Consider the following 27,278-nt stretch of genomic DNA (forward strand, 5'->3'; position numbering starts at 1 on the left):
AGTGTGCTTCAGCAGTAATCTGTTAATGTATGGTCTGGAGTATCTGGATATGGGGGCATTTGGAGATGTGTGGGCTGCACGCCTCTTCGAGAAGAGATTTTGGGAATTGGTGAGATGTGCATTCATGGGTTTTTGTAGTACTTCTTTTATAAATCAATATTTATGAAATAACAGAGAGCTGAAGGCCGGGAGTGAGATATATAACTGGGCCTGGGGTGAAGGAGATTTGAGAGGAATACAAACCTTTCCAAATACCTCCACGTCAAACCCGTACCCCTTTATTTTCTGAACTGTAAAATCCAGGGTAGAATTGGGTACCAGGATGGAAGCAGACACCCCCAGCTTCTCAGCCGCGTAGGCATCTGCAATTCCGGTATTACCACCTGGAGAGAGGAAGGGGTAAGCACAGAAGGAAGGTGATGGTTAGAGAAAAAAAAGATGCCTATGTGGAGAGTGGAAAAGGAAAAAATAGATTGGGGGTGGCAAGCTCAGGGCAAAGAAGAGGTGGAAAGGATTTAAAAGAACGGACAGGGGGAGAAGAAGAAGAAGAAATACACAAGCCAGAAAGACATTTATGTGCAGAGAAGAAATAAGGGGATAAAAACGAAAGGGACGACTGGGTGTGCATGGAGAGAACAAGAGAACAGAGAAGGTAAGGGTATGTAAAAAAGGGTAGAGTTGAAATGCAAAGCAGGGAACGATATGTGCACAGCAAGGAAGAGAGGGGCGACAAAAAAGGGCAGAGTGTGCAGAGAGGCAAGAGAGGGAAACGGTCACAAAATAAAGCAGCATGTGCACAGAGAAGAGATAAACATGGGATGTGTATGAGACTGAGAGAATCAGATGGGTGGGTGTGGAGTAGGAACTAAAAAGAAGGATATGGTCAAAATGGAAGTGTGATGAGAAAATAATGGAAAGAGGAGGCCGCGTGGGAAAAAAACATGGAGAATTAAGCAGCCATAGGCAGAGGAGGATGGATGGACTGAGGGACGCAGACTTACCTCATTACACAATGAAACACTCAAAGAGCGATGTGCATTATCAGACATCCAGAGAGGAGACAACAGCGTCAGACACCAAAAGGCCAATGAACACTACCAGATACACTAGTAGAACACTATAATGCTTCCAAAGAGAAAGTGGAATAGTAGACTCACAAAGATCAACACGCACCATTAGAAACCTAAAACCAATGGTCCCAGTCAAACACCCAAAGATCAATCGAATAAGGATTGTTAAAAACAAAAAGCACAATCAAACACAAAATAACCAACTAACAATACCAAACGACCAATATACACCATCAAGTGCCAGAAGAAAAATGCACGCTCTCACTCGCCTGAGGACCAATAAAAAATACAGGAAACTCAGCGAAGAAGGGGTGCTATTGACATTCAGCTCCTAATAGACATTATCTGACACCCGAAAAAGGCAAGAAAACTCAAACACCAACTGTCAATGGACGTTATCAAACAATGTAAGATTATCATACCTTAAGATATTTGCTCCTAAGGACACTTTATAAATAGACCCACAAATTCCTCCCAAAGTCAACCAGACACTATTAGAACCACAAAGAAACACAATCAGACAATCGAAAACGTTGGTGTACTATCAATTGACTAAAAAAGAAGCAACACTCAAAGATACCAACATTTTAACTTATACAATATGGCACTTCAAGGTCAACAGCGCCATACACTCAAATACAATCAAGTATTCAAAGCTGATGGAGACGAGACCCTAGAAACTTTCAAACAATCAAAGATCAGCGGAGGGTAGCGGATAAGTCAACCAAGCATCAACAAACACTATCAGATACCTAAAGTCACAGCAGGATCTGCAATACCCAAAGACAATTAGGCATCATCATATATCCAAAGGGAAATAGACATTATCAGGCACCCAACCTCTTACAAATACTCGAAGAGTCAAAGACAATTTAGTCATTCAACCAGTGACAGACATATGGGCACACTTAAAGACTGAAGGGCACTGCGATGGTTAGCTCTCATTACATCAGGGGTTCATACAACAGCTTTTTATCTGACCTTATGTATGAGCTGTGCCATGACTGAAGTAAACTGAGGTCTTCCCTGTTGCCCTGGTCTGGCACAGACCCTGGGCCTTTATTGTCAGTCTCAAACTGAAACACAACACTTAATGCAGAAGCCTGAGATGGAGGACAGTGAACAACAATACAAGTATTACATTTACAGATAGCACTAAACTGTCATCTAGAGCTTATGGAGCCATTCGCTGTAATATCACCATTCTGGTAATTGTCTTACTGCAACTGGTAAATGGCATAATATGATTAATTAAGCCATCAGCTTTGGTAGAGAAAATAGTTTTATTACAGATTCTCCTCCAATTCTCAGTCCTTTCATCACTCTCTCCAACCCCTGGCTCTGTAGGGAAATAAGTTATTTATTGAGAGGCTGTGAGAAGGTTTACCTGCTCTTGCAGGTGAATGGATCAATTAGTGAAAGGGAGCATGAAGGGTAGCCTGGCCCTGCAGCTAAATGTACTGCAGGGCCTGCCCTGGTCCAGATATCTGGTTTTCTGTTTGTATCTACAAAGTAAACCTACACTGATGTGACCACTCACAGTGCATTTGAAAAAAAAGATGACTAGGCATTGAATCGATATGTTGTACTATCAAGATTCGAGAGATAAGAAGTAAATTGAAAATTGCTACAAACCTAGGTGGCTCCTTTAACTTTTTTATATTACAATGCTATTTAGATATTTACCTTTCCACAAATTGAGATACCAATGTATGGAGTTACTTTTCTTTTGCTGTTTATGGAACCGGCGACGCAAGGGGCTTGTAAACAAACTCCATACTGTCTGGGAGGGGTTAATCAATGGAGTATGAGCCATCTCATATGTACATACCTATATTTGGATAAATATTATAGGATTTACATAAATAGACCTTGCCCATCTAGGGAATGAAAACACTTGTGTTTTAATAGCAAGTGTGATATATAAAACTCTGTGGGCTTGAATTGTAAATCTGTTAATAATGTTAATGTGTTTGTTTGCTAAAGCTTTGAACTGAGTTTAAATATGTGATTGTGGTGTTGTGATTAATTTTTGGTTTTTAATTTTGTATGGAAAGGGGCAGCAAGCCTTCTGTTTTAGGCAGTGTTGTAATTAATTGCAAGATAAAATATAAAAAAAAGCAAGTACAGAAATATATTTAAAGCTCTGACTGACTTTTAGCTGCTTCGTCTACTTCTGCATCTTGTATATATTAGCTTATGTTCCTATCATACCGGCCACATGCATATTATGTAAAACTGTCGTGAGGGCCTCCAGTCAGAGGTCAAAGGAATGGGGATAGAGTAGGAAATCCAGTGGCTGATCAACAGGACCTGCTCCCACCACCCGAAAAGAAGAAACTAGAATGCCATCCTTAGAGACATGTTAGGATCTCATTCAGAAAGGCAGGTGTCCTCTGTTGACTATTGTGACTTTTTTCTATGAATGTATCTTGATTCCACGTGTTATTATTACACATTGTGTTTTACATTTGTTGAAACACTATGATTCCCTTTGCAATTGAAATAAGCTTGATTTTGACTTGATTTTCAAGTCCAAAGCTTCATTCCCCTGATTATTCCTGACTGTGTAATGGCTCAATGGCGGCTCTGTAAGTAAGGGCCTGATATTTGCATGTGTAAAGAGGCTCAGAAGGCTACTTTGGTTATCGGCGGCTACTTGTTTATTTAGGCTACATGTATATTCTCTAGTTATGTGCAGCTCTACATTAATCCGTCCACAAGGCCGCGCTTTCCCTTGCAAAGGAAAACTATGGTAGGTCAGAGTGCAGACATTTTTAATGAAAGGAGAAGCTATATTTGCACAGGTTAGCCTTCCAGGACAGAGCCTTCCTTCCTGGAAGGGTCAAAGTACGCCTGGCCAGGTTTCTGTTGTTTGTAGTCCAGCATCGCTGCTGTCGCTCAACATTTGGCTACAGCCCTTCCCATTGATATATATTTGTTACAATAAGGCAGCCATACAGAGTACATCTGAGACCATGCCTTCATCTCATGTTGTAAATAGATCTTTTTTACAGCTCCAAAGGCAGATGTAAGTTTCACTGAACCTCCTTAGAACTGGTTTATGTGTCAAAGACCCTTTAACCTTAAATTGTACTTTGAAATCATTTTGGAAAATTGGTTGTTTTTTCTAGGATGATCAACTGTCTTGTTGTCCATGACACAACAGAGAGGTTGCAAATATGGCCTCATCTTGCCGTTTGCACACCTGTCCCGCCATTTTATAAAGTCTTCATCAAATCTTTGAATCCAGTAAATAAGGCTGGTCCACTTTGAGGGTCAGAAAGACAGCGTAGGCAGGGCAAGTGTTGCTGAATTCAAAATATCATTGTGATGTCAATGTCTGGTACTCTCTCTGAGATGTCCCTTATTCTTGCGATGGGCATGTTTCTATTCAGTTCTTCATACTAATTTTGAACATGTATACCAAAGAAGGGCAGCTAAATACATTGTGTTCGCAGGTAAATCTGCAAAATTCGTGGGTTGTACTGGGGCAAACAGGTTCTATTTAATAATATTTCAATAAACATATCACTGCCTTTTAAATTTCATCCTTATCAGCCTACTGAAGTTGTGTTGTTTGTTAAAACTGACGGAATACCCCTTGTAGCCAACTCCTTCAGATCAGTTGTGGGGACTCCTCTGGCCAAGGCAATGTAAGGACGTAGGAAGTGATCTAAAGTACTCGAGGGGTCACCAGATCACTGAGCTGGTGAAGACCCCCAAACACCCTGGCCGCTGCACCCTTCACACACCCCGGCGCGAGCACTTTCAGCAAAAAAAAAAGGAAACGCCGGTCTCACGGCCTTGTTAAGGCAGCCAGACTGGCATTTTGGGCTCAGAAAACAAGACATCAATGGCCCTGATGCACAATGAGTGTTCTTCCTGCAAGGGGAGGGGACATTCAGAATTTGCCGTGCCTGTGTCCATTCAGCCTCACTTGGAGCAAGGGATACGTAAATATTGATTTTTAATCTCTCCCTGACAAGCTCACTTATATCCAGGAACAAGAGAGCCCAGTGATAGCAGGAACCGGACTTTTGTTGAAAGGGACACTTCAGCTCACGTGACTCATGGCTTACTTGGGACTGTAAAACTATACAGAAACTTCTGGAGGAAAAGCAAACGAGGTGGGAGAGCATCCCTTGCTGCTTCTCTGACTTACCTCTGCTATTCTTCCATCCTTCCTTCTTCTCATTCGCTACTCTCCTTTTAACAGGCCTTTATTCCTTTTTTATTTCAACACCCTAATTTTCATCCTCCCTTTTTATCTTCTCTCCTTCATTCACTTTTCTAGTGCTTTCTTCATCCTTTCATCTCATCCTTTCTGTCTCCCTTGTTTAGTCAATGGGTTTTTCCCCATTACTCTTATTGCTTCCTCCTTTAATTCATCTTTCCATAACTCGCTGCCTTCTTTCTTTCATTTCAAATTCCCTTTCTTAATTCCTCTCGATCCAATTTCGTTACTCTTCGTCCTCTCTTCCGTCCTTCTTCCCTTTCCTCCTTTTCTCCAGAACTATATTTTCTATCTCTCTCTAGTTCTCACTAGTTACTTCAGCCAGCCCTCCTTCCTTCAGTCATGCCTGTTTTTTTTTGTTATGGGTATCTATTTCCCCATTTCTTGACAGTTTTTCCAATTTGCCTTGCTACCTCTTTGATTCTGCATCATTTCTTTAATAGCTTCATTCAATTCTTCGTTCCTTTCCCCCCTTTGACAGTTTGCCCTTGATAGTCATTCCCAACGTATTTGTTAGCCCTTCCTCACTTATTTCTTTCTTCCTCCCTCCTTTCCTTAATCACTTCCTTATACCCTCGGAATAACAAATCAGCAATCACTGCTTTACCTGAGGAACATATGAAGTGTTTGGTGCCTTGCTCCACATACTGCAAAAAAGAAAAGACAACAAATTAACATTTTAGTTTGACTTTTTGAAGCAGAAAAAGCACTGAACAATGCAGGGACTGTGGGAGTGAGAAAAGAGAACAGTGTAAATAAGTATGTATTTCTCTCAAAATTGGGGTGTAGGTTCCCGGGACCCAGGGTTTCAAAATCAGTTTGGCAGACCCTGAGGAATCCCCCAAGTCCAGCAGAAGCAGATTTAGGATACAGGCTCGCATTGGTTCTGCTGATCCCTTTCAGGAACTTCAGATTCCAGGGAAAATAATGTACAATAAAGTCCACATGGTTCTGAGACAGAGTGGAGGGTCACAGGGTGTGCCTGAAGACCATGTCCTACACCCAAGGACTACAATGCATCACCGCCCGAAGCCCATGCACAGCATGTTGTGGGGGCATATGGCTGAACCCAGTAGTTGGCCAAAGTGCTGTATGCCCAGCGATGTGCCATGCAAGGCCAAAGACTCTGTTCATAAACACTGTATACAGAAAGAATATTAGTAACAGAACTCAGATAGTGAGGGCAAGAGCAAGATGTGATGGGGAGAGATAGATGAGAGTGTACAAGACTAGGGAGATGAGAGAGAGAAAGAGAAATGGAAAGAGAGAGAAAGAGAAGGAGAAGGAGAACTAGAGAAAAGAGAAAGAGAAAGAGAACGAGAAAGAGAAAGGGAAAGAGACAGGGAACGGCCACTACAACTACCACGAGTAACCATAACCACGCATGCGTGGTTACAACGAAAAGCCTTTACCACGCATACCTTCACTACGAGATACGTAGTAAAGGCATGTGTGCAAAAGATTACAAAAAAAAAGGGGAGGGATTGGGGGGTCTCCCCCCCCAAAAAAGAAACTCAACTGATTCCGTAAGATGAAGAAACTGAAGAGAAAAAATGTGGAGGAAATGGGCGTTGTTAGGGGAAACGGAAAGACACTTCCATTTCCTCTTAACGATGTGAAACGTCACCTCGGAAGGGCTTGAAGTGGAGAGGTAAGGAGGAATGAGGGGGTATTTCGCAGGGGAAAAATATAAGGATTAATTAATAGTGATAGAAAATATCCTTTAACATAAAAATGCCAATAACATGCATAGTTTCACAACGAAAATCGTTGTAAAAGTGTGCGTGTTAAAGGCATTTTCGTGGTAAAGAATATGCATGGGGAAGGAATTTGCTTTGTAACGCATGCGTGGTAAAGGCATGCGTTGCAACGGAATTCATTGTAACATCATACAACCGAAAGAGACAGGCATTCAGACAAGGAGAAAATTATATAGCAGTTGGTGAGAGAAATACGAACTAAAATGCCCCAAGAACAAGGGAAGAGAGATGAGATAGAGAGGAGGTATGTAAGATAGTTGAACTGGGGCAGCAGATAGAAGGATGATTGGCACATTCAAACTAAAGCAAGCTGAAATACACAAAGGCCCAGATTTACGAAAAGTTAACACAGTGCAGGAAAGCAGGCAAGTTGCTGTGCTGCTTTGTGTGAACTGGAGAGAGCAGAACTGTGACATATATACAAAACAGTGCCACAGTTCTGCTCTCCCCTGGGCTGGTGCATTTTCAGTGGCCATGCACCAAAGTAGGCACTCTTGTACCACAACGCAATGGTGTTTGAGTTGTGATCAGCATAGTTTTTGTGCAGGAAGGGGTCTCAAAGGCTAAGATCATGCCATTTATAGGTCTTCCGATAAGCGCCTGCTGTCAAAGAGGCACAACTCTACCTGGGAAACACTGACAGTAATTTTAGAATGTCACCGAAGTTCTCCCAAAGCCAGAGGCCATTATAGAGGCAAGATATCAGTAACCCCGCCATCAAACGTTCATCACGCAGCCTGGAATGTGGACTCAGCAGAGCGGGCACTAGAAAAACCCAAATGACCTCAGCCAGAACAGCCTTCTGACCCCACAAAAATCCCAGGAGTTGTTAAAGATCATTTACTAAACCATAGCCCTTAGGGCCTCACAAGAATCTCCACTTGACATGCCCTGCCTGGCCATATCATTATTATTAGTATTTGTTTAATTATTTATGGTATGCTTAAGGTAAACAGAAGCAAAACCAACAGTTGATGGACAGAATGCAGAACAATGTCATACATTCACCCCAGTACAGAGATCTGGGCCTAAATCCATCGTTTTTTTGCACTCCACACCACCCCAGTTCAGACATGGCCATATGCAAATCAGCCTTGACCCTGTGCCTCATGGGAACAGTCCAGCCCGAACTGCCAAGCCCTGTCTTTTCTTGGTAGTTCGGGCTGGACTTTTCCCATGAGGCACAGGGTCAAGACTGATTTGCATATGGCCAGGTCTAAACTGGGATGGCATGGTGAGCAAAAGAATGATGGATTTAACTCAGATGCCAGATTTGTCCATAAGAGAACTCTTGGGATCAGGTTAAAGACCGCCTTGAAATCTACAAAACCAATGTAGAGAAGAGAGCGGCTCAATTTTGTCTTCTCAATCATGAGTGCAATGGCCATTATATTGGTAGTAGTGCCCAATTTCATTTCTGAATCTGTTTTGGTTTATCGGCATAATAATATTTTTGGATCCCCAAGAATCAAGCTCCTCTAGGTGGAGGCCCCATAATATTTTGCATCATTGTCTAATAGTGGAATTTGAGTAACAAGGAGAGAGGTAGGGAGAGTACACTGACACTCTTGTTCCCCGGTCAGTAATCAATAATCAATTATTACCTCAGATACACTACTGACCATTTTAAATACCCCCATCATTCACTAGCTCACATTTGCTTTAAACACGCCCTAAACTCACCATCCCGCTCCGCAGTAATCCTGGCGTTGCAGCACACCAAAGAGACACTCGGTCTCTTTGGTGGGGCCCGATGATGAAGCATGTCATCACTAGGTGGTGAGTGAGGGCTTTCTTCAACATCCCAGTGTGGTTGTTTTTTGTGCTCCCTAGAACGGCTTAGCCTTCTCCATAATAGTGGAATTTGCCAGTAGTTTCCCGAAATTGAAGGGTCTCTGCCTTTGAAGTTCGGATATATGGTGGCTACTCGCCATGAGTCTGGGATCTGACCAATCATGAGTGCTATAAACTGTGTTCGAATTTTTGGCCCATGTTGGTGGGTAGGCTTTAAATAGTGCCTGGGGGGCAGTTTGAGCCAGGAGCACCATTTACCTTATTTTAGCGGATGATGTGTCTAATCTTAGTTCTGTGCACAAAGTGGATGAAATGATGAGGGAGGCTGGTGGGCGGGTTCCGGTGGAGTCCTAGAGTTCCTTGGCTGCCCCAAAGATCGAAGATGTGAAACCCAGGTGTCTTCAGAAATGTTGGCATTGTTGGCAGCTAGCTGTCCTTTTTTAAGTTTGTTTATAATCCCCCCTAATTTTTGGGAGTTATAACTTTTACAGGCTACAAGACATTTGGCCCAAACGTTGTCAGTCTGGTTATTCTTATGCTTCCAAATCATGCTTTTATATTGTCTTCATTACACCCTGACCATTTCTTTGTTGTTTTTTTGTTTAAATGGTTGCTGGATTGTAGTTGTAACTCTCTGTTTAACGCCCTTTTTAAGGATCTTAGTACTGGCACCAGGCTGCAGAGCCTTGCCAGGCTAAGAGTCAGTTGGTGGATCTTGCCATTTGCTGGTTTTTGGGCACGCGAGTATAGTTGTTACTAAGGTCTCCCATGTGTTGATGGGATTTGGGGGGTTGGCTAACTGCATGACTAAAAAGGCTTTGAGTGCTGACTTTGAAATTGCAATAGTGTCCTTCCAAAGTAACATCTTCAGGTTCATTGCATGAGGCGTAGATCCCGGAATCTGAGCTACTTCAAAAGTTGGAATATCGAGGTTCATTTTGATGTGCTGTGGAAAATGATCACTTTCTGTATGCTGGTCTTTCAATACATCAATGATGGAAAACTGCGACCCTGTCACAAGTGTAGTGACCTGGGGTCAGGGGCACTAGGACCCTGCACTTGGATGACCTAAGGGAGGGGACAGAGACCGGACACCACTTCCAGTCAGGGAGTGGAGCGGGCACTTCCAGGGGACTAGGGGCAAGGAATTAGACGTGCGTGTGGGCACGGGGCTAGGGTCAATAAATAAAGAAACAAAGAAATCACCTACCGGTATATGCGTGGTCATTGGCAGAACATGACAACTGGCGACAAGCTGGTGGGATCAGGAGCCACCATCGAAGTGTGTTTTGCCCATCTATTACGGTCCACCCTGGTCCGCTGAGCGAAGGAGACGACGTCGAGAGTACGCCCAATGAAGAGAAGATGAAACCAGGAGCCTACCCTGCTCCATTGGCCTCCAAAGGAAAGGACGCTAAATCGGGAGCCCACCCCGATTAAAAAAGGAAACGGAGCCAGGATTGTCTTTGAGCTTGCAGTACAGTGTGTTTGATGAGGAGGCTGTCTTTGAGCTTGCAGTACAGTGTGTGGGATGAGGAGTTTGGTTGGCCTTCGTTCAAACCATTAAGGGCTCTTAGTCTGTGGAAGGCACAGTGATTTATGAAACATACACCTAGATTTAGTAGTTTATGTGATGCCACTATGGAATGCAGGATTAGGTAAGAAAATATACCACTAAACTCCTGTAATGGACTAGGGAAGCCGGGATTGCAGTTGTACAAAACAAAAAGGCATTCAATTCTGCATCTGCTCTAGGACTTCCTGATTATGCTAAACCTTTTACCCTGTAATGTCACAAATGTAATGGGTTTGCCATTTGGGTGTTGGTCCAACACCACAGGTAAGAGGAAAAGGCAGTAGCTTACTAATGTGCAGCCTTGGACCCAGTCGCAAATGAGCTCCTGCCATGTCTTCGCTGTTAGGCTGCTGCCGCGTGTCTTGTTGAAGACTCTGAAAACACTTTGTTGAGTTCTCTTTTGACTGTTGTTGTGCCCTATGCTCTTGTTGCCCTCTTTCTCAGCACGAAAACCAACACCTCTCTACAGCGAATATATGACGTTACATCGCAAACAATGACAGCTCATGCCATTACAACGCATTTTTAAAAACTACCATTACAAAACATACCATCACAACACATACCATTGCAACGCATAATACTTTTAGGGTAACAGTGGGGTAAGAGTTGGATAGTGTAGGGGTAAAAATTACTATTCCCCCTACAGTGAGTGCAACAGTAGGGTAAATGTTGGATAGTGTAGGGGAAAAAATACTATTCCTACTCCAGTGAATTCAATAGTAGGGAAAGTGTTGAATAGCGTAGCGTTTAAAATTACTAGTCCCATGTAACCCAAAACCCATACCCACCGTAAAACTAAAAAATCTCCACTACTTACCTTATAATGCGTGGTAATGGCCGGCGCTGTAATGGTATGAGTTGTAATGGCATGTGTTGTAGTGACATACGTTGTGTTAGCATGCGTGGTAATGCCATGCAATGTAAAGGCAGATGCGTTGTAGCAGCAGTGTTGAAAAGGTAGTGCGTTGTAATGACTGCATTGTAATGGTTGTTTCCCCGGATGTATGACGTTAGAACGCATACATTGACAACGCGTACCTTTACAACGCGTTCGTAACAACGAAAGTTGTTACCACGCATTGCGCTGGGGGGTGCAAAATTGATTAATTTAATTTACTATTCCAACACCAGTCCCCGTGGATAGTAGGGAAGGTGTTGGGATAGTAAATTAAATCATTTACTATCCTTGAGCGCCCCCCAGTGCAATGCGTGGTAACAACTTTCGTTGTTACGCCCGCGTTGTAAAGGTATTCCGTGGTAATGCTTGCGTTCTAAACGCTGCATACCGTTTCCCCTCTACAGCCCGCTCATGCTTATATGAGACTTAATTGTCTTTTATAAATCCCTCTCACCAGTTGCCCCAGCCTGAACCCACTTCTCTGATATCCAATCTGGGGAAAGAAGACCCCTGGACTGTTTAAATATTATCACTCATGTCAATAACCCTGTGCTGAATTACCTGATGTCCTTAGTCCCAGTTGTAAACTGATATACTTTGTTGATGGATCCTATCTCGAAAATGATGAAGGTGTCCAGGCTGTGTGATACGCAGTATTTAATTATATACCAAGTTGTAGAAAGTTGTAGTTTACCAAATGAAAGTTCCATCTAAGGAGCTGAACTTGTTGCATGAGTCTGAGCATGTACAATAGCCAAAGATAAGCAGATGGAATTCTTAAGATCTGCTGGAAACCAGTTCAAAAATTCAATATGTGTAAATTCTTCTGAACGCCCTAGACATGCCATAGCGGTTAGTAGAGGTCAATTGTGCCGCTCATCAATAACCTCACAATGACTCAGCCCTAAGAAAAGCCACTTTGTCTGAAAAAGGCTGATGCTATTACAACTGATTTATTGCCTGTATATTCTCTGAAAATGTGTCTTTGTTTCTCACTTTCAGAGGCTAGTTCCTTCAACAACCTTATATCAAGCAGAAATGTGAAAGGGGCCCTGAAGGGGTGTAGACAAGCATCATTGAGCATGTGGTCACACCGATATTTCTGCTCCTCAACCTCGCACGTTTGTATCACGGAGCAGCCAATTTTGGTAGGGACTGTATGTTACCCACAGGTATGCACCCTTCTTTTTTTCTATGGCACAAAGGGCCATATGTATCAAGCACAAATGTGTTCGCAAACGCCGAAATTTTGCGATCCACATTTTGCTAGATGGAAGCAAATCTGCGTGCAAAATAAGGAATCGCAAAATTTGCGATGTCTTATTTTGCAATTGCATTTAAGGAATCGCAAAGTGCAATTTCGCCTTAAGGAATCGCAAATTACCACCAACTTCAAGTTGGTGGTAATTTGCGATTTCTTTGAAAAATGCACTTTTTTGCATTTTTTTAAGTGCCATGTGACACACATACATGCCCTTAGGGCATGTATGTGTGCCACATGTACACCCATGCTTATTTCAGGGGTGCAACAGGGTGTCCTTTTGACACCTTTGCACCCTTGGAATTGCATTCTCAATTTGTGATGCGCTAATCGCAAATCGCAAATTGAGAATGTCTTCCCAATCATTCCTAGGGGCCTCTAGGCCCATAGGAATGAATGGGGAGGTATTCCTTAATTGCGAATCGCAATTTGAGATTCGCAATTACGGAATATGTAGGATTTGCAAAATGTATTGCAAATCCTACATACATAGCATTTTGCGATTCTCAAATAGCGATTCGCAAAAAATCGCTATTTGAGAATCACAAAATGACTTTTTGATACATATGGCCCAAAATCATTGGTATTCCTGTATCACCTATTAGTCCCATAATGCTGGGAAAGGGATTAGGACCACGTCTGCTGCCCACCCTCCTCATTGGGGCATCTTTGTGCACCTCCAGATGGATTTTATCCAGATGTTGAAGTGGAAAGCTATTCCAGAATGTAGGCCCTAATAGAACTAGGAGGTAGACCTCCCATCCATGCACGAGGCCAGGATCCTCAGCCATGACTCCAGGACGAGAGAGCACCTTGGCATGTAAGCGGAGAAAAGATTGGTCAGGTTGGATTGTGGAGGAATGCAGAAGGCCTTGTGTCCCACTCAGACTCATCTGAACTGAATTTGATGCTCAAGCGCCAGCCAGTAGGGAGGTCTAGGTACTTGTAAGAAAGGATCAGATTCCTTAAGATGGCAAATAAGGCACACTGACGCATTCTGTACCCGCTAAATGCCACTCAAAATAGATTTTAGATCCAGAACTCTGTGGATGCAATTAGTTATTTATTTATTTAAAGAGTTTTATATAGCGCTGGCTAGACCCGAAGGTATCAGAGCGCTTTACATTAGGTTCCACAATGTAACAGAAAATGATCACAATTACACAATACGTAAAACAAAATAAGCAAAAACATTGAGAGAGGAGAGAAAGGAGAGAGAAAATAGTGGAGTGGTGAAAGGGGAGGTGAGAAGAGGTAGGATGAGGGAAGAGATGAAAAGAAGTCTGTCTAAAGACCGACTGGGTAGGTGACGTCCAAGGAGGGAATCCATGGCCCGTCTTAAACAAGGTAACTCCATCGGTCATCAGTCAAAATAGCTAGGTCTCAAGTGGCGAGGGAAAGTTCACATATAAACAGGGTGGGGAACTAAGGGCAAGGACAGGTGAGGGCAAAGGTCAGTAGCTGGTATCAAGGAATATGCTGCAAAGAGACATCTCGTGTGGCTAAGGTATTTATTGGGCTCACATGGCTTCTCTTTGCAGCAAGTTCTTCACTGAGTTCACGAGGACGTTTTCTTTCAAGGTTCAGGAGCTGATGCATCACTTCTGTCTGTCTGTTTGGAAGGCTCAATTCGTGGTGCCCAGGTGAGAATGGTGTGTTAGAAATCTAATATTCTATGGGGCAGATTTACAAGCCCCTTGCGCCAATTTTGCGCCACTTTTCCCATGTTAAAAGTGACACATAAGTGGTGTAAGGGGCTTGTAAATCTGCCCCTGTGTATCCACATAAGAAGCCCTTCCTCTAACCAATGCCAAAGGAATTCGGTTCTGCATCTCATACTGTTTTTTTCTTAGATATTCTAATTGTTAGACATATACATTGAAAACTTGCATACTTGAAATAAAGCTCAGACGGTTAAGCAATCACTGCTGAGATAAATATGTAAATCTAGCCCACAGATCTGGGCACCTTCCAATGTTAATATAATGTGCATCGACTTACATGGCTAATAATTATTATATGAAAAAGAATTCTGAGTAAAGCTCAAAAGCTTAGTACGAAAGACATGTTTTAAGTCTTGTTTGCTATTGAAGTGTAACTCTTTCGTTTCCTGTTAGTATGTTTTTCACACAGAGTCCAAGCTTAAAAGTTCCTCACTCGAAACATTAGAAAGCCAGTCTCATCAAGCTGGTCTCATCTCTTTGAGCCCTGGAAACTGTGAGAAAAGGGTAAATGCAGTTTACCCCATTTAAAACACATGAATCAGAGTATTGCGCCACCAGAACGTCATTAACAGTTACATTCCTGTGGTGCAATGTGCTTGTAAAAATGCCCCTTAGTTTATAAATCAATCCAGTATCTCAAACATCCTATATGTAGCCATGGCACTAATGACACATAAAAAAGCCTTTGGAAAGGTGTCCTGATCCTTATTTAAGTCGAAATCGGTAGACTACATCTAAAAACATTTTCAATTATTAAACCTCCTTTCTATCTGTCAAAGGCATGGTTGAGAAACTCGTAAACTGAAAGACACTCCTAACTTTTGAAAGAAAAACCATTAACTCATATGCCCCAGTAACCTTTCTTGTGACCTAGGGAAATGCCTGCTTTTCTTTCTACAAATCAAACAAGATGCTGCAGAGACACCAAAACCACATACAAAAAGTTTAAAATTCAGCTCAAGCATATCACATCTTTTCCCCTGTAGAAAAATAAAATGATGAAAATAGACAGGTTTCACATGTATTGGGAGCTTGGATAAATACTAAAATATATTCCATTAAGGATATCCATGCACAAAATCAACCTCTTTCATGCGCCTGACTTCAAACTGCAAAATTTTAAATTCTGTAACTACCTAAAATATTCTATCGCTATCCCCAAACAGAAATTCTCACACATGCCCCGATATACTCAAACCTCCGATCCATATCCCAGGTACCAAACAGAAATGGAATTGAATTGAATAATAAGATGAAAAAAACTGGGCCAAAAAACGGATTTCTGAATGGCATCAGGCAACGTAGCACAGCACCCAAAAATGATGTACTGCATTGTATGAAAGAGAGAGCGCAGGAGAGCGCCATATTCACAGAGATATGGCACTCTCCTACCCTCTCCTAGCACCAGTGCTGATTTTGCCGCTGACCGCGTGACCCGCAGGGGAACATGGGCGGGGCAGCGCCTTAGTCCCACCCGGCAAACTCCAGCCGACACTGGTGGGACGCCCCGCCCCGCGTTCACCATTCACAGGCCAGGGGAGGGCCTACATGTGGGAGGGGCGAACCCGCTATATCTACCGCGGTGGCCAAGGCTCGGCCTCTCTCCACCCCAGCCTCCCGCGGCTCAAGCGCTGTTTCCGGTCCGCCCGCCTGAGCGCCGTTCGTCGTGTCGTCGTGCGTGTCCTTCTGAACTAGGTATGTGCTGCCCTCTTGCCTCCCCCTGTCGCTGGGCATGACCAGGTTGGACGGGGCCCCAGTGGCGGAACACCACGGGGGGAGTGAGAGGTGGCCACGCTAGTCGTGGGTGCGGGCGGACGGCTTAGAAGATCAAGGGATCGGGGCGGTGGGGGGAGGTTCAACCGTCCCGGAGAAGCGTGTAGGGTAGTTTAGGAACGAGGGCTTCACGGTCCGAAAATCAAGTGGAGAATCCGTGAGGGCGAAGGCCAGATAGGGCTAGCGAGATTGGCGGCCCGCCAGCAGGCCATTGAGCGGCCCGAACCAATGACGTACACGGTGGATAATTGTGGCGCCAGGGGAATGGTTAAGGCACTACAGTTAGTCTCCCTGAAACACGGGTTGTGCAATGTGAGCACCGCGCGTTCAAGCAAGTGTGTGGCTCTGCGGCGCGCAGGTTGCCTGCAGCCGCACGTGGTCGGGGCACCGTGCAGTCGTTAAGAGCTGCCTGCAGGCCAGGAGTCAAGCAGTTATGTGGCCTTGTGGCGCGCCTGCTGTCTGGCAGCCGCACCGGGTCAAGGGACGTTGCAATTATTATATACCTGGGAAGATAAGTGTGCCTCATTAGCATTTAATTTCCGGGTGCCACAGTATCATTTAATTTCCTTGGCCAGAAGCCTGGGTGGTTGGGTGTGAGAACACGACGTGAATTACAATACTTTTAGTTCATGCTTACGCTGTACTGCTGTATTCAAGCTCATGTCCCGGCTTGACCGGGCGTGCCCACCCCCATCTGGTTGCTGTCTTGTTTTCTCGGCCAACGGACATACAGTCGGTCAATGCGTAGTACAAGTAGAGCCAGGGCCCCCCCCCGCCTTTTTTGCTCAGCATTCAAGGGGCTAATCGCATGAGGGATAGCTCCAGTGTAGAGCGTCAGCGAGGCTGTGATAGTAACTATTTGAGCGGCATGGCTGCTGAAACGATCGCAGCGGGCGCTACAATGGTGATTTCCCCAAGTGCTTTTGCCGGAGCCGAAGGGCCGAGAGAAGCGGTCTGGTGTGGAAAGTCATGGCGCAGCATTCAGTGACAATAAGAGCGTCTGTGCAGGGCACTCCCGGTGCCAGGTTCGCACTGTGCACAACCGAGTCACGAGACCACAACACTGCGGGGGCAGGGAACACAATCCATTGCGTTGTTATCAGGGATTTTGTGCAAAATCGCAGGATGTCGAGGCTCCTGCCAGACTTGCACATGCTAATTATTTACGCGAAGTCGGGGCCGCCTTCTGGCCGTTATGCAACCCCCCCCCCCACTCGGCCCCCAATGTTTTACCGGCTGATGCGCATCAATTGAATTGCGCTGTGTAAGGGGGGGGGGCAGGGTCACCGCGAATGCCGCCGCATCGCGCTCGCCGCGGTGATTTCACGAGTGAGGTGGGGCTGCAATTCAACCCACGTGTGTGGGACTAAAAAGGCTGAGAACAGTGATATCAGAATATCGCGTCAAACGCTGAAATAGAGTTGTTAACTGAACATAGTAGCACGAAGCAATCTAGTCTACGACCGGATTGGAGTATCGGGTAAAACGTAGTGAATCCCAAGCACACACAGACTGACGTTATCAATCCTGAGAAGAATCGTTCGGTTCGGTTCGTGTTGCCAAGTGAGGAACATACCTCTGTGTATGTTCAAAGCATAGAGAGTGCTGCGGTCCGCGGGGTTTTAAAAACGATCCCCTTGCTTAAAATGTAGCGGGGCGCTGATACCTCGACTTGAATTGGAACATGCTACTGACGTGCATTTGTTTGCTTTGATGTTCTACGCGCGCTTCGCAACCAAACTCATTTAACATAATAGATCGTAACCATACCTGAGGGGTATACACCCAGGAGCTAGATTCAAATGTCGTGTGCCGGCTTGCCTGTTAGGTGCACGCACACTTAAAACGTATCGCACTTATTGAGGGTTGCACGCGCAGGTATTCGGGAAGAATGTTAAATTGCCGTTCGCATCACGTTACTGTGTGACCCAGAGCCTCAGATCTCCGGCGGCTCCTACTACCTCCACTTCACTTAAGCACCGGTACAAGTTAAGCCAGCGTCAGTGTATTGCCAGCTCCGGATTGGTGCCATGCGGTGCACTATGCGGTTTGTTACTGGGTAAGATGGCGACCATGTGCGGAGGCCAACCCCCACCTCTTGGGGATTCTCGAGCTAAAATGGCGATTGCCTCAGTCCCGCGCTTTGGGCAGCCCGTGCCTTCGAGTCCGGTCAGGCAGGGTAGTCTCATTTGGGGCGACCCAGCCATCGGTGATCAAGAATGCCGCCAGGGATGGCAGAAGAACGTCGTTCGCGGTCACCCTGGGACAGCCCCCGCTTCCTGGGAACGAGCCAAGGTGCATAACTCTAGCATTTTTAGAAGTGAGATCTAATTAGCTTATCTGATGACATTTCAGGAGGTGATATCATACAAACGTTGATAGTGACGAGAAACATCTCTGAGAATACCATGCGTTTTGCATAATTCAATAACATCGTTGCGTCTGAAGAAATATGGAGGATAGCTTTGATGCGGGGGGCTGGCTTCATTAAGCCTCTACAGTTCCGGGGGCATCTCTGAACACAACCGAGACATTAATAGAGTTGAATTTAGAGCCTTAGGGAGCAATGGGGTGAGCCACGCTGCAACAGGTGTATGTCACACAGGATGGAAGCGAATTCCACACATTCGGATTCGCGGGCAATATAGTTTTATAAGTACAACGGTATGCCTGCAGAAAGGTAGTGACCATTTCAATGGAGGATGTGCCGTATCTACATGACAACGTGCTAGCACACGATGCTTGCATAAACACAAACATCATGTTGATTAAAGCTAGTTGGATCGCGAAAGTTTGACGTACTACACAGTGCGTCGTGGTTTTAAAAGTTTGAGAACTACCGCATTAGTCTATTATTAGAGCATGAGGGTCGGCAGCTGCGTGTGGTAGGATACTTTTTCTTTGGCTAACATATCGATACATCTTAATTGAGAGTAAACGTTAGCTACCCCTTGAATATCGGGTGTTTGGTGGCGGACACACAGTGGAACCACGAAGGGCTCAGTGGCGCGGGGTAAATTACAGAGAATTCGTGCTAGTTTTGGCCACAGTTAACAATTTTCAGTGGGTATTAAATTTCGATGGTTGGCTGACTTCAGAACACGCAATCAGGTATTCAGTTACCAGAGGCTCGAAGACGGATGCCGCTGGGTCCCCACCAATTGGCACTACACCAGACTCGGCGTATGCCCGCAGCTACGTGCGTCGGAACTGCCCGCCAAAAACCTTGCGAACTGTGCACGGTGTTTACGCCTACACACGTTCATGAACACCAGCAGAGTACCTTGTACAGCGCACTTTCAGGCGAACGGAAGGGGAGTGAGATGCGGGTTAAAAGCCGACGCAATATTTACATTTCTCAGCATGGAGGGAGTGGTCGCCCGAGGTCAGTGTTGTGCCCCCCCTAGAAAATCGCCAAGTCCTTCGACGAACACCCTACAAAGGAATGAGGAGACCTAATTAGCATAGGGGTTATGAACAGACAGCTAGTGGGGCCGGAACAGTTATGATGCTAACTCGTGATAGATACGATAAAATACCATAGACAGGTAGAAGGTCCACGGCTACGACATTTCAGTAGTCAAGGGGAGTCGAAGTTTCTATATTAGAAAGGGTTCCTGTCAGATATAAAAGGGCATTCATCAAAAAGGAGGGAAGAGGAATTAAAGTCCATTCAGTTCCCCTGAATCGATACTGTGGCAATCTAAATGGGAAAGGACACTGGTATCTACTATAACCATTGGTTATATTTGACAACCCTCATAGACGCTTAGATTATTACGATGCGGTGTATCTTTTTATCCGCCCCTTATCTAGCGTCATGGCATAGTCATTGGGTAGTCAAGTGACGTGCTATATGTCTGCCTCACCCGAGGCAACCTCTGGTAAGAGTAGAAGTGTCCAGGAATTTTTGGGACAACAGCAGAGGAATGATGTCTAAAGCAGTCAAAAAAAGGGAGAATAGGTTAAAAAGCAGTGTCACACCAAAACCAGAATTTATTTTAAAGAGGTGGACACTGATAGTTAAAAAATACTTGGGTACGTATATTAGATAATCGAGTTACTGGATTATCATATGTCTCTTATGAGTTGCCACGTGTAGGAGTCTCTTAGCTCCCAGGGGCAGAGTCAGCACTGGGAGCTAAGAGACTCCTACACGTGGCAAGGACCACTACTCTGAATGCGACTCTCCGCACCCTGATGAGGCGAAATTTACTTAAAACGAAGGAATTTCAGTATGAGAGTTCCATACAATATTTGAAAACTACACAAGTTGTGTGAGTACAATCTCCCTTTTTTTGTCCTGACGAAAGCTCCACAGACCCGGCTGGGCCCAGGTGAGCTGAAACATGTCGACCAACTCATAAGAGACATATGATAATCCAGTAACTCGATTATCTAATATACCCAAGTATTTTTTAACTATCAGTGCCCACCTCTTTAAATTCGGGTTTTGGTGTGACACTGCTTTTTAACCTATTCTCCCTTTTTTTGACTGCTTTAGACATCATTCCTCTGTTGTTGTCCCAAAAATTCCTGGACACTTCCAAGCGTCTATGAGGGTTGTCAAATATAACCAATGGTTATAGTAGATACCAGTGTCCTTTCCCATTTTGATTGCCACAGATATAAAATGGCACCAAGTAAATTTGGAGGTGTCGTTGACTGATGAGAACGTTGAGGCAGTTTAAAGGCCTGAAGAGGAGAATAGGGGGATGAGTTCAGGAGCGTCCCTAAACCACACACCCGTAGGGCCATGGTCGTCAGCAGAAGGAGCTTGTGGATATTTGACTTAGTCCAAGACACCACTTCTGCAGCAAGCGCTGGAGGTATGCAAGCGATCCTCCACCAATCCCTGCGAGAAGAGATACTGGGTGAAATAGTTCTCGCAACCCAGAGGGTCAAGTCGCTATGGTTCAGAGTCAAGTAGAGGTACAACACTACAATACATGACGGGCAGTCAGAATACATGAACACACGCTACGTAAGCAAAGGTGGCACCGTGCTAGTACAGATGGTAAACACTAAACACCAGTGGCCTAGTGGAGAGTAGCAATGCAATACATACCAGACGACAGACATAAGAACAAACATTACGTACGCTATAGTGCTACCTTGTCAGTATCGACGCAAACGCATGGTAGAGGTAGCGAACAGTGTACTACCAGAGGGAGGTGACGGGCATATCGCAATGGGGACCAACCGCAGAATACGGGATATCACGGCAACGAGGGGCAGACTGGTGAACTACTGATCACCTGGCAAACACAAGGCAGGGAGAATAGAATTTCCATTGAAACAGCGTCTTCAGATGAATGGGTAGACCCAATGGGGAATGTGTTAGGGTCGGGGGACCCACGTGTTCTCCCAATACTGCCCTGGAGGTGGGGGCAGGCTGGTTACACCCATGAATCCTGATAAAATTAGGACCAGTGAGTGGACATCTAAAGCAAATTAGGTTACTGAAGCAACAAAAAGCAAACTAACACATGCAATTAAACAGAACTTGTATTCCTGATTAAATCTTGAAATTGGGCTGTGGGGGCCCTCCACCATCAATTTGACCAGGCAGGACTCCCTGGGTAGGGTGGCACCGTGGTAGGCACATGGTCCTCCTGAGGTGCAACGAGCAGCAATTTGTGAGTATTAGTAATGGAGCAATAAATAAGGTGCGCAGTGTTCACAAACAATTACACGAGTGGTGATTGGATGGCCTTTTTACTCATCAGGTGTCAGGTAGGACTGCGGGAACACTCGTACGCTGCCAGGCTGACTTGGCGCCATGGTATGTGGGCTAGCCCGGGACGGAATAGCAGGCGATCACCAACTCCCTGTAGGGGACCCCCTCCCTGTCCCCATGCATGGGGCACGGATTAGTAACAGAGGGGGAGGATACTTTTGCAGGCCTTGCAAAGGTACATAGCGGGCGATCAGCAATAATTGGGGCCACGCGAGCGGTCCGAACTGCCCAAGTAAGGAACGGCTGGGTGCCAAGTCCTCAGCTGCGGTAGAGCATTCATACAATGGCTCTACGTGGCGACGCAGAGGCACTAGTGCAGGCAAGAGTGGAAGGCTATTATCAAAAGATGGCGTGCACTGTCCAAAGTCATGAATCCTTCATAGTCCACAGTGGTAGATCAGAAGGATTCCAGTTTGTGAGCTGCAAGTAACAAGCGACAATATACAAATCAGTCATCTGCATGCTACATGATGTGCTTTTCACGGAAGGCATTAACCTTATGCCAGCTATATTCTTAACATTGTGTGATGTCCAATTGTGCTAGCACAATGCATGTAAAATAGTCATCGTGTCAATCAGCTTTCGATTGGCGGCCACAGGAAGTGGGGTAACCATAGGCATGTTGCACTATCATGACTGTAGAAACTGTGCCCATCCATTTTCCCCCAGATCCGTTTTTACCAATATCCTGCTAGCACCATAATGATCTTGCAGTGATTTGCCAGGACATTTATTGTCATAATTATTACAGCTACTGTGCTCATGCAGCAAGTAAATAATTCTGTCTACAGGGGAACTTTCATAATCCCATCACTTTGCTTTCTTGGACAAGGTAGAGTTAAGTAAAACTTCTAGAGCCAGAAACCGTTTTCTGTGTGTTAAATGTCAAACCGGGTAACCAGAAAGTCTGACAACCCCTGGAGTAACTGGACCCCAATTATTTGGGGGTAGGCCAAGGGTATGACAGGTTAAAATTCACTCAAACACGAAAAGGTGCAATTTGATCCTGTTTAGTCGAGAGCGACATGTAAGATACTGATCACCTGGTGGTGAATTACAGTTAAAACCCTGACAGAGAGGACATAAGTTATTTCCTATGCACGGTCGCCCAGCTCGTCTTCCTGTAAGCTTAAGGAATGGGGATGGTAACTAGTCCTGCGAGAATTGAGAACTGCCCTTGTAGCATAATCAAGGGCATGCAGTGGTTCAGAAGGCCTGGGTGTCATTAGGCAAGTACCAATACGAGAGGAAAACTGAAGGGTATTATGATAAAGACAGGGAACACTTGTCTAGATTGGGAGTGGACACAATCCTCCTGGACGTATAAGAGGCACGAAACAGCGACGGGAAGTGGCTAGGTGGGTGGGGGGCTCTGTCATCGACGGGGGCCTCCTCCAGAGCTGTGGCGGAGTACAGGGCGATCTGGAAGCAGACGGGTACAGTAAGGGTACCTCTGCAGCAGAAGGGTACAGTAAGGGTACCTCTGCCTGGCACAGTAAGGGTGCCTGAGCCAAGGACCAGGAGCCGAAGGAGGTTCCGGGAAACCGCGACGGCGCCCCGTTAGTCCTTTGGGCGGTCGGGGGGCCTGAACCGACCGGGGGTGTGCCGCACCGCTCCGCCCCGACAGGGGGGGCGGGAGTATAACGAAGTTGGTAATGTGCTGCACCGTCAGAGCATCGACTCGCCGTGCAAGATGGCTCCTTAGGCATGCGGGACAGCGAGGGGCTGCCTGCTTTGGATAGCCCGTAAGATGACCCACCTTAAAACGTCATACGTGTGTTGTATGAAATAAACCTGCAGCAGTTCTTTCCCATAAATATGTCTCCAGAGTTTCATTGGGGAGGAATTGTGTATATGTACAGGCGGGCGGGAGTGAATGGCGGTGTGGGCACTAAAGCTGCGGTGCACCAGGCTCATACCTTAGCGCCATAGCACTAGGGTGTGTGCCTGTGTCTAGCATAGGTATTGTTTAGGAAGGGTACCAATCTTGTACAAACTACTATGCCTAGACAAGTTGAAAAGCTGTTGCTACTTTGTTTGTGTGCTGTACGGTGCAGCACGCATGTTAAGTCGGAAAAGCACAGAAAAACATTTAATTGTTAAACGCCTGCTTTTCAGTGGTGTTAATTTTTGCGCTAAATCCTTTCTACTAATGTTAGTGACTAGAGCTTAGCATTAAAAAGCATGGGTGGTTTTATGGAAAGGCCCATACCCATGTAACACCCCCTTCATGCAAAGTACTGCAAAGCAGTGTTTCACGCTGCTTTGTATTACTTTTACTTACAAGCCAATGCTAATACCAATTACTGTGAGTTTGTAAATATCAAAACAGGTTTAGCATCTGATTTGTATTGAAAAAGTAATGCTAACCTGACTCTAAACCTTAGAAAATAATTTAGGCCCAGATTCTCAATCTGCCATTAACAAATGATGGAACAAACTGCATACAGTAGAACTACTTACTCACTGCAAAATGCAATGCACAAACCTACGAGTGGAAATTTCCACCTCCACCTCTCTCTTCTTTTCTATGTTGAGATCCTCACACATGTAAGTTTACTGCTTACTAGTAATGTGTGAAGGACCAGAGGGTGGCTGGAAAATGGTTTATATTATTACTAAATGGAAGGGGTTGCGTGAGGAGTAAAAGGGGTGTTTAGGGAGGGACGGATATCCACCCATAGTAGAGTAAACCCATTGCTATTCACAAACTGCAATTCTAAAGTTAGTACAGCCAAAAAGGACCTACAATATTGGTAAATATGCTCCTGCTCAGACCCGGAGTAAATCCAGCCCCACCTATATGCAACCACAGGTCCCGGAACACCCTCCCATGAAAACTAATAGAAGCAGACATTTAACATAGAACCTCTGATGTAAAAAATAAAATCATATAGAAATAAAAAATAAATTTGGCCCTCGCCATGCACAGTGTTGTCATCAATTGTGTCATTTCAGATGTTGCACTGATGTTATATATGATGTCATAGAACATGTCACGAGTCATGCCATGCATGGCATGGTTTGACCACATGAGGATTTGGTGCCAACATTATTAGGACACCAAAATACCAATTTTTTATGGTGACTGCCACTATGTGATACATATATATATACTACTTCTATGTCAGGTCTGTGCCAGGTTTTGTTTCCCAAAATATAGTCACCCTATCACAGTGTCCTCACATTGTTATTGTCCATGAGTGATTAGCTTATTTACCTTTGTGTTTTTTGCATTCAGGTACTTGTAACTTAGTGCGCCCCATTATAAACACAGAGCTACAAACTACAGTACCAGAAACCAAAGAGAAAACCTTGACTCAATGAATAGACCTTGGATATATCTAGGGTTGCCTGCTTGGGTTCTTCCCAATAAATTGTATGCTCTGGAAACACATTGGAAGGCATGCAGGTACCCTAGTAATTGGAGCACGCCCATTTAATGGTGCTGTCTCCCAAGGTTATGTGTTCTCCGGTATTTGCTCTACTGTTACTGCCCAACCCCATTGTGAGAGTCAGAAATTGTACACACTGTTGAACATTTCATGTTTGCACAACATACATGCATGGGTGAGCTATTTAGTTCTCTAAGCTGTCTATTCTGAACTGAGTATTCAAAAGTTGCTATTCCGGAATCTGACCCACTCTTTTTCATTAGTGACACAACCCATAGTTGGGTAATCGTTCCTCAAAATCAGATCTGACTCTCATAAAACTCAACATCAGCCAAAGCTTGTCGATACCAATAGTGATTTTTATTTTTGTTATTTAAGTTTACCAAAATATAATATATATACATTCCACTAGCCTTCTTCATCCATTGGTCTTTTGTTGTGTCATTCACATTTTAAATCTATTCACTACTGTCTGAGACAATAGTGCTGCTTAACTCTCCCACTCCACAAAAAAAACAATTATTATTTATATTTTAATCCACCAATTATGCACTGCTTCCCACGTGCTGCTCCATTGCACTCCCACCCCTGCGGCTCTTTTTATTTTTGTTTGAATACATTTACATGTTTTTGACAGGCTAGGCAGCTCCCTAACAACAACATTTCACAAAAGCTCCTGAAAGGATTTTCACACTACTTACATTTCAATTTTTTCTATTTACCTATTCATATTGGGTTGCTAAATTTAAAAAAAAACAGCGCCTGCGTAATTTGGTAGGCATGTGTGATGATGCCTGTTCGTGTCTACAAAATGCAATGTCATCGTTCCTTTTAAAAAAAAAAAGAATCCTTTGCTGCACAGCATTGGCAAAAAAAATGTTTTTGCCGCACTGCTTTACCATAGCCAATAGATCCAAAACGGGAGACCTATTGGCTTTCCAATTCTGTTCTGACAGTCTAAGTTCATGTTGTTGTAGTTAGGTGTCACATATGTGGGTTTTGTGCTTTTTATAATATACACCTGAGCAGTGCTGTAATTAATAAGACTTTACTGATTACTCTCCTGCTCCCCCTTATCTGATATTACTAACAAGACATACTAAGTACGAATCAGCCGATTTATTGATTTGTTCTTTATTTTTTTACAAATAAAATCAATAGGCTACGCCAGAGCCTTTTCCCTTTGGTATTGCCCAAGGGGCAATTTTCTCTTTGTTTTGTTGACCTTTACCCCAGCCCTTTCTGCTTTTCTGTACACCTGGTTTTGATACTCACGATTGAACAGGGCACAGACTGACCTTTAAATTCACAACGTACTGGATAACTTCCAGAGTTCCATCACATTCTAGCGCCAATACAGGCACCATTTTTCAGCTTTGTTGGAAGGATTGTTTTTGTGCAGGAAGGTTCACAAAAACAATCCATGAAGGCGTTGTCCGCATTCTATGTGTGCTGCAGACTGCAGCACACATGGAAAGAGGAAACAAAACTAGGAGAAATTGAAACATTTCTCCTGGTTATGCCTGCTCTGAGTAGGCATAAGGTTTTGGTCCTGGCCCAGGTTTATGTAACTTTGTAAATATGGGACAGTGTCGAAGTCCAAGGGTGTTGCGTGGGAACACGCACAGCAACACCCATGGAACGCCTCCTTGACACAGAGTAAGGCATGCAGCGCTTTGCACAGCCTTGTCTACTCCTTATCTATGAGGCTATGCAAAGCCACACAGGGTGGCTTTGCATGGCTTCATAGATATGATTGAGAGGCCTGCGCCACTATAGCAGTAAAAAAGTAATGCTCCGGCATCGCAGGCCTCTTGTAAATAACCCACTAAGCTTACTGTCTCACTTTGACTCTCTCAGTCTACTTCACGCAGTTTCACTCATTCTACTCTGACCCACTCTGTCTCACTCAGTACCACTCATTCTCACTCATTCTCACTGATTCTGAATTACTAAATATTGTTTGTGCCTCACACACAGTAATACACAGTTACACTCTCTATCATTCTCCCTCACTCACTCACTTTCATTGTCACACATACTCGTC

General features: G+C 44.5%; 1 protein-coding gene across 1 annotated transcript in view; it reads right to left on the minus strand.

The window, feature by feature from the left end:
- The window catches only part of LOC144790917 (serine dehydratase-like), a 118,705-nt gene that overhangs the window by 53,822 nt on the left and 37,605 nt on the right, over positions 1 to 27,278 (minus strand). The window contains exons 2-3 of the mRNA XM_078665554.1: positions 5,915 to 5,954; positions 244 to 383 (exon numbers count right to left, since the gene is read on the minus strand). Coding sequence (XP_078521680.1) covers positions 244 to 383; positions 5,915 to 5,954 — 180 coding nt within the window. The remainder of the gene's footprint in view (positions 1 to 243; positions 384 to 5,914; positions 5,955 to 27,278) is intronic.

This window comes from Lissotriton helveticus, chromosome 11 (assembly GCF_964261635.1).
Source record: "Lissotriton helveticus chromosome 11, aLisHel1.1, whole genome shotgun sequence".
Taxonomy (NCBI): domain Eukaryota; kingdom Metazoa; phylum Chordata; class Amphibia; order Caudata; family Salamandridae; genus Lissotriton; species Lissotriton helveticus.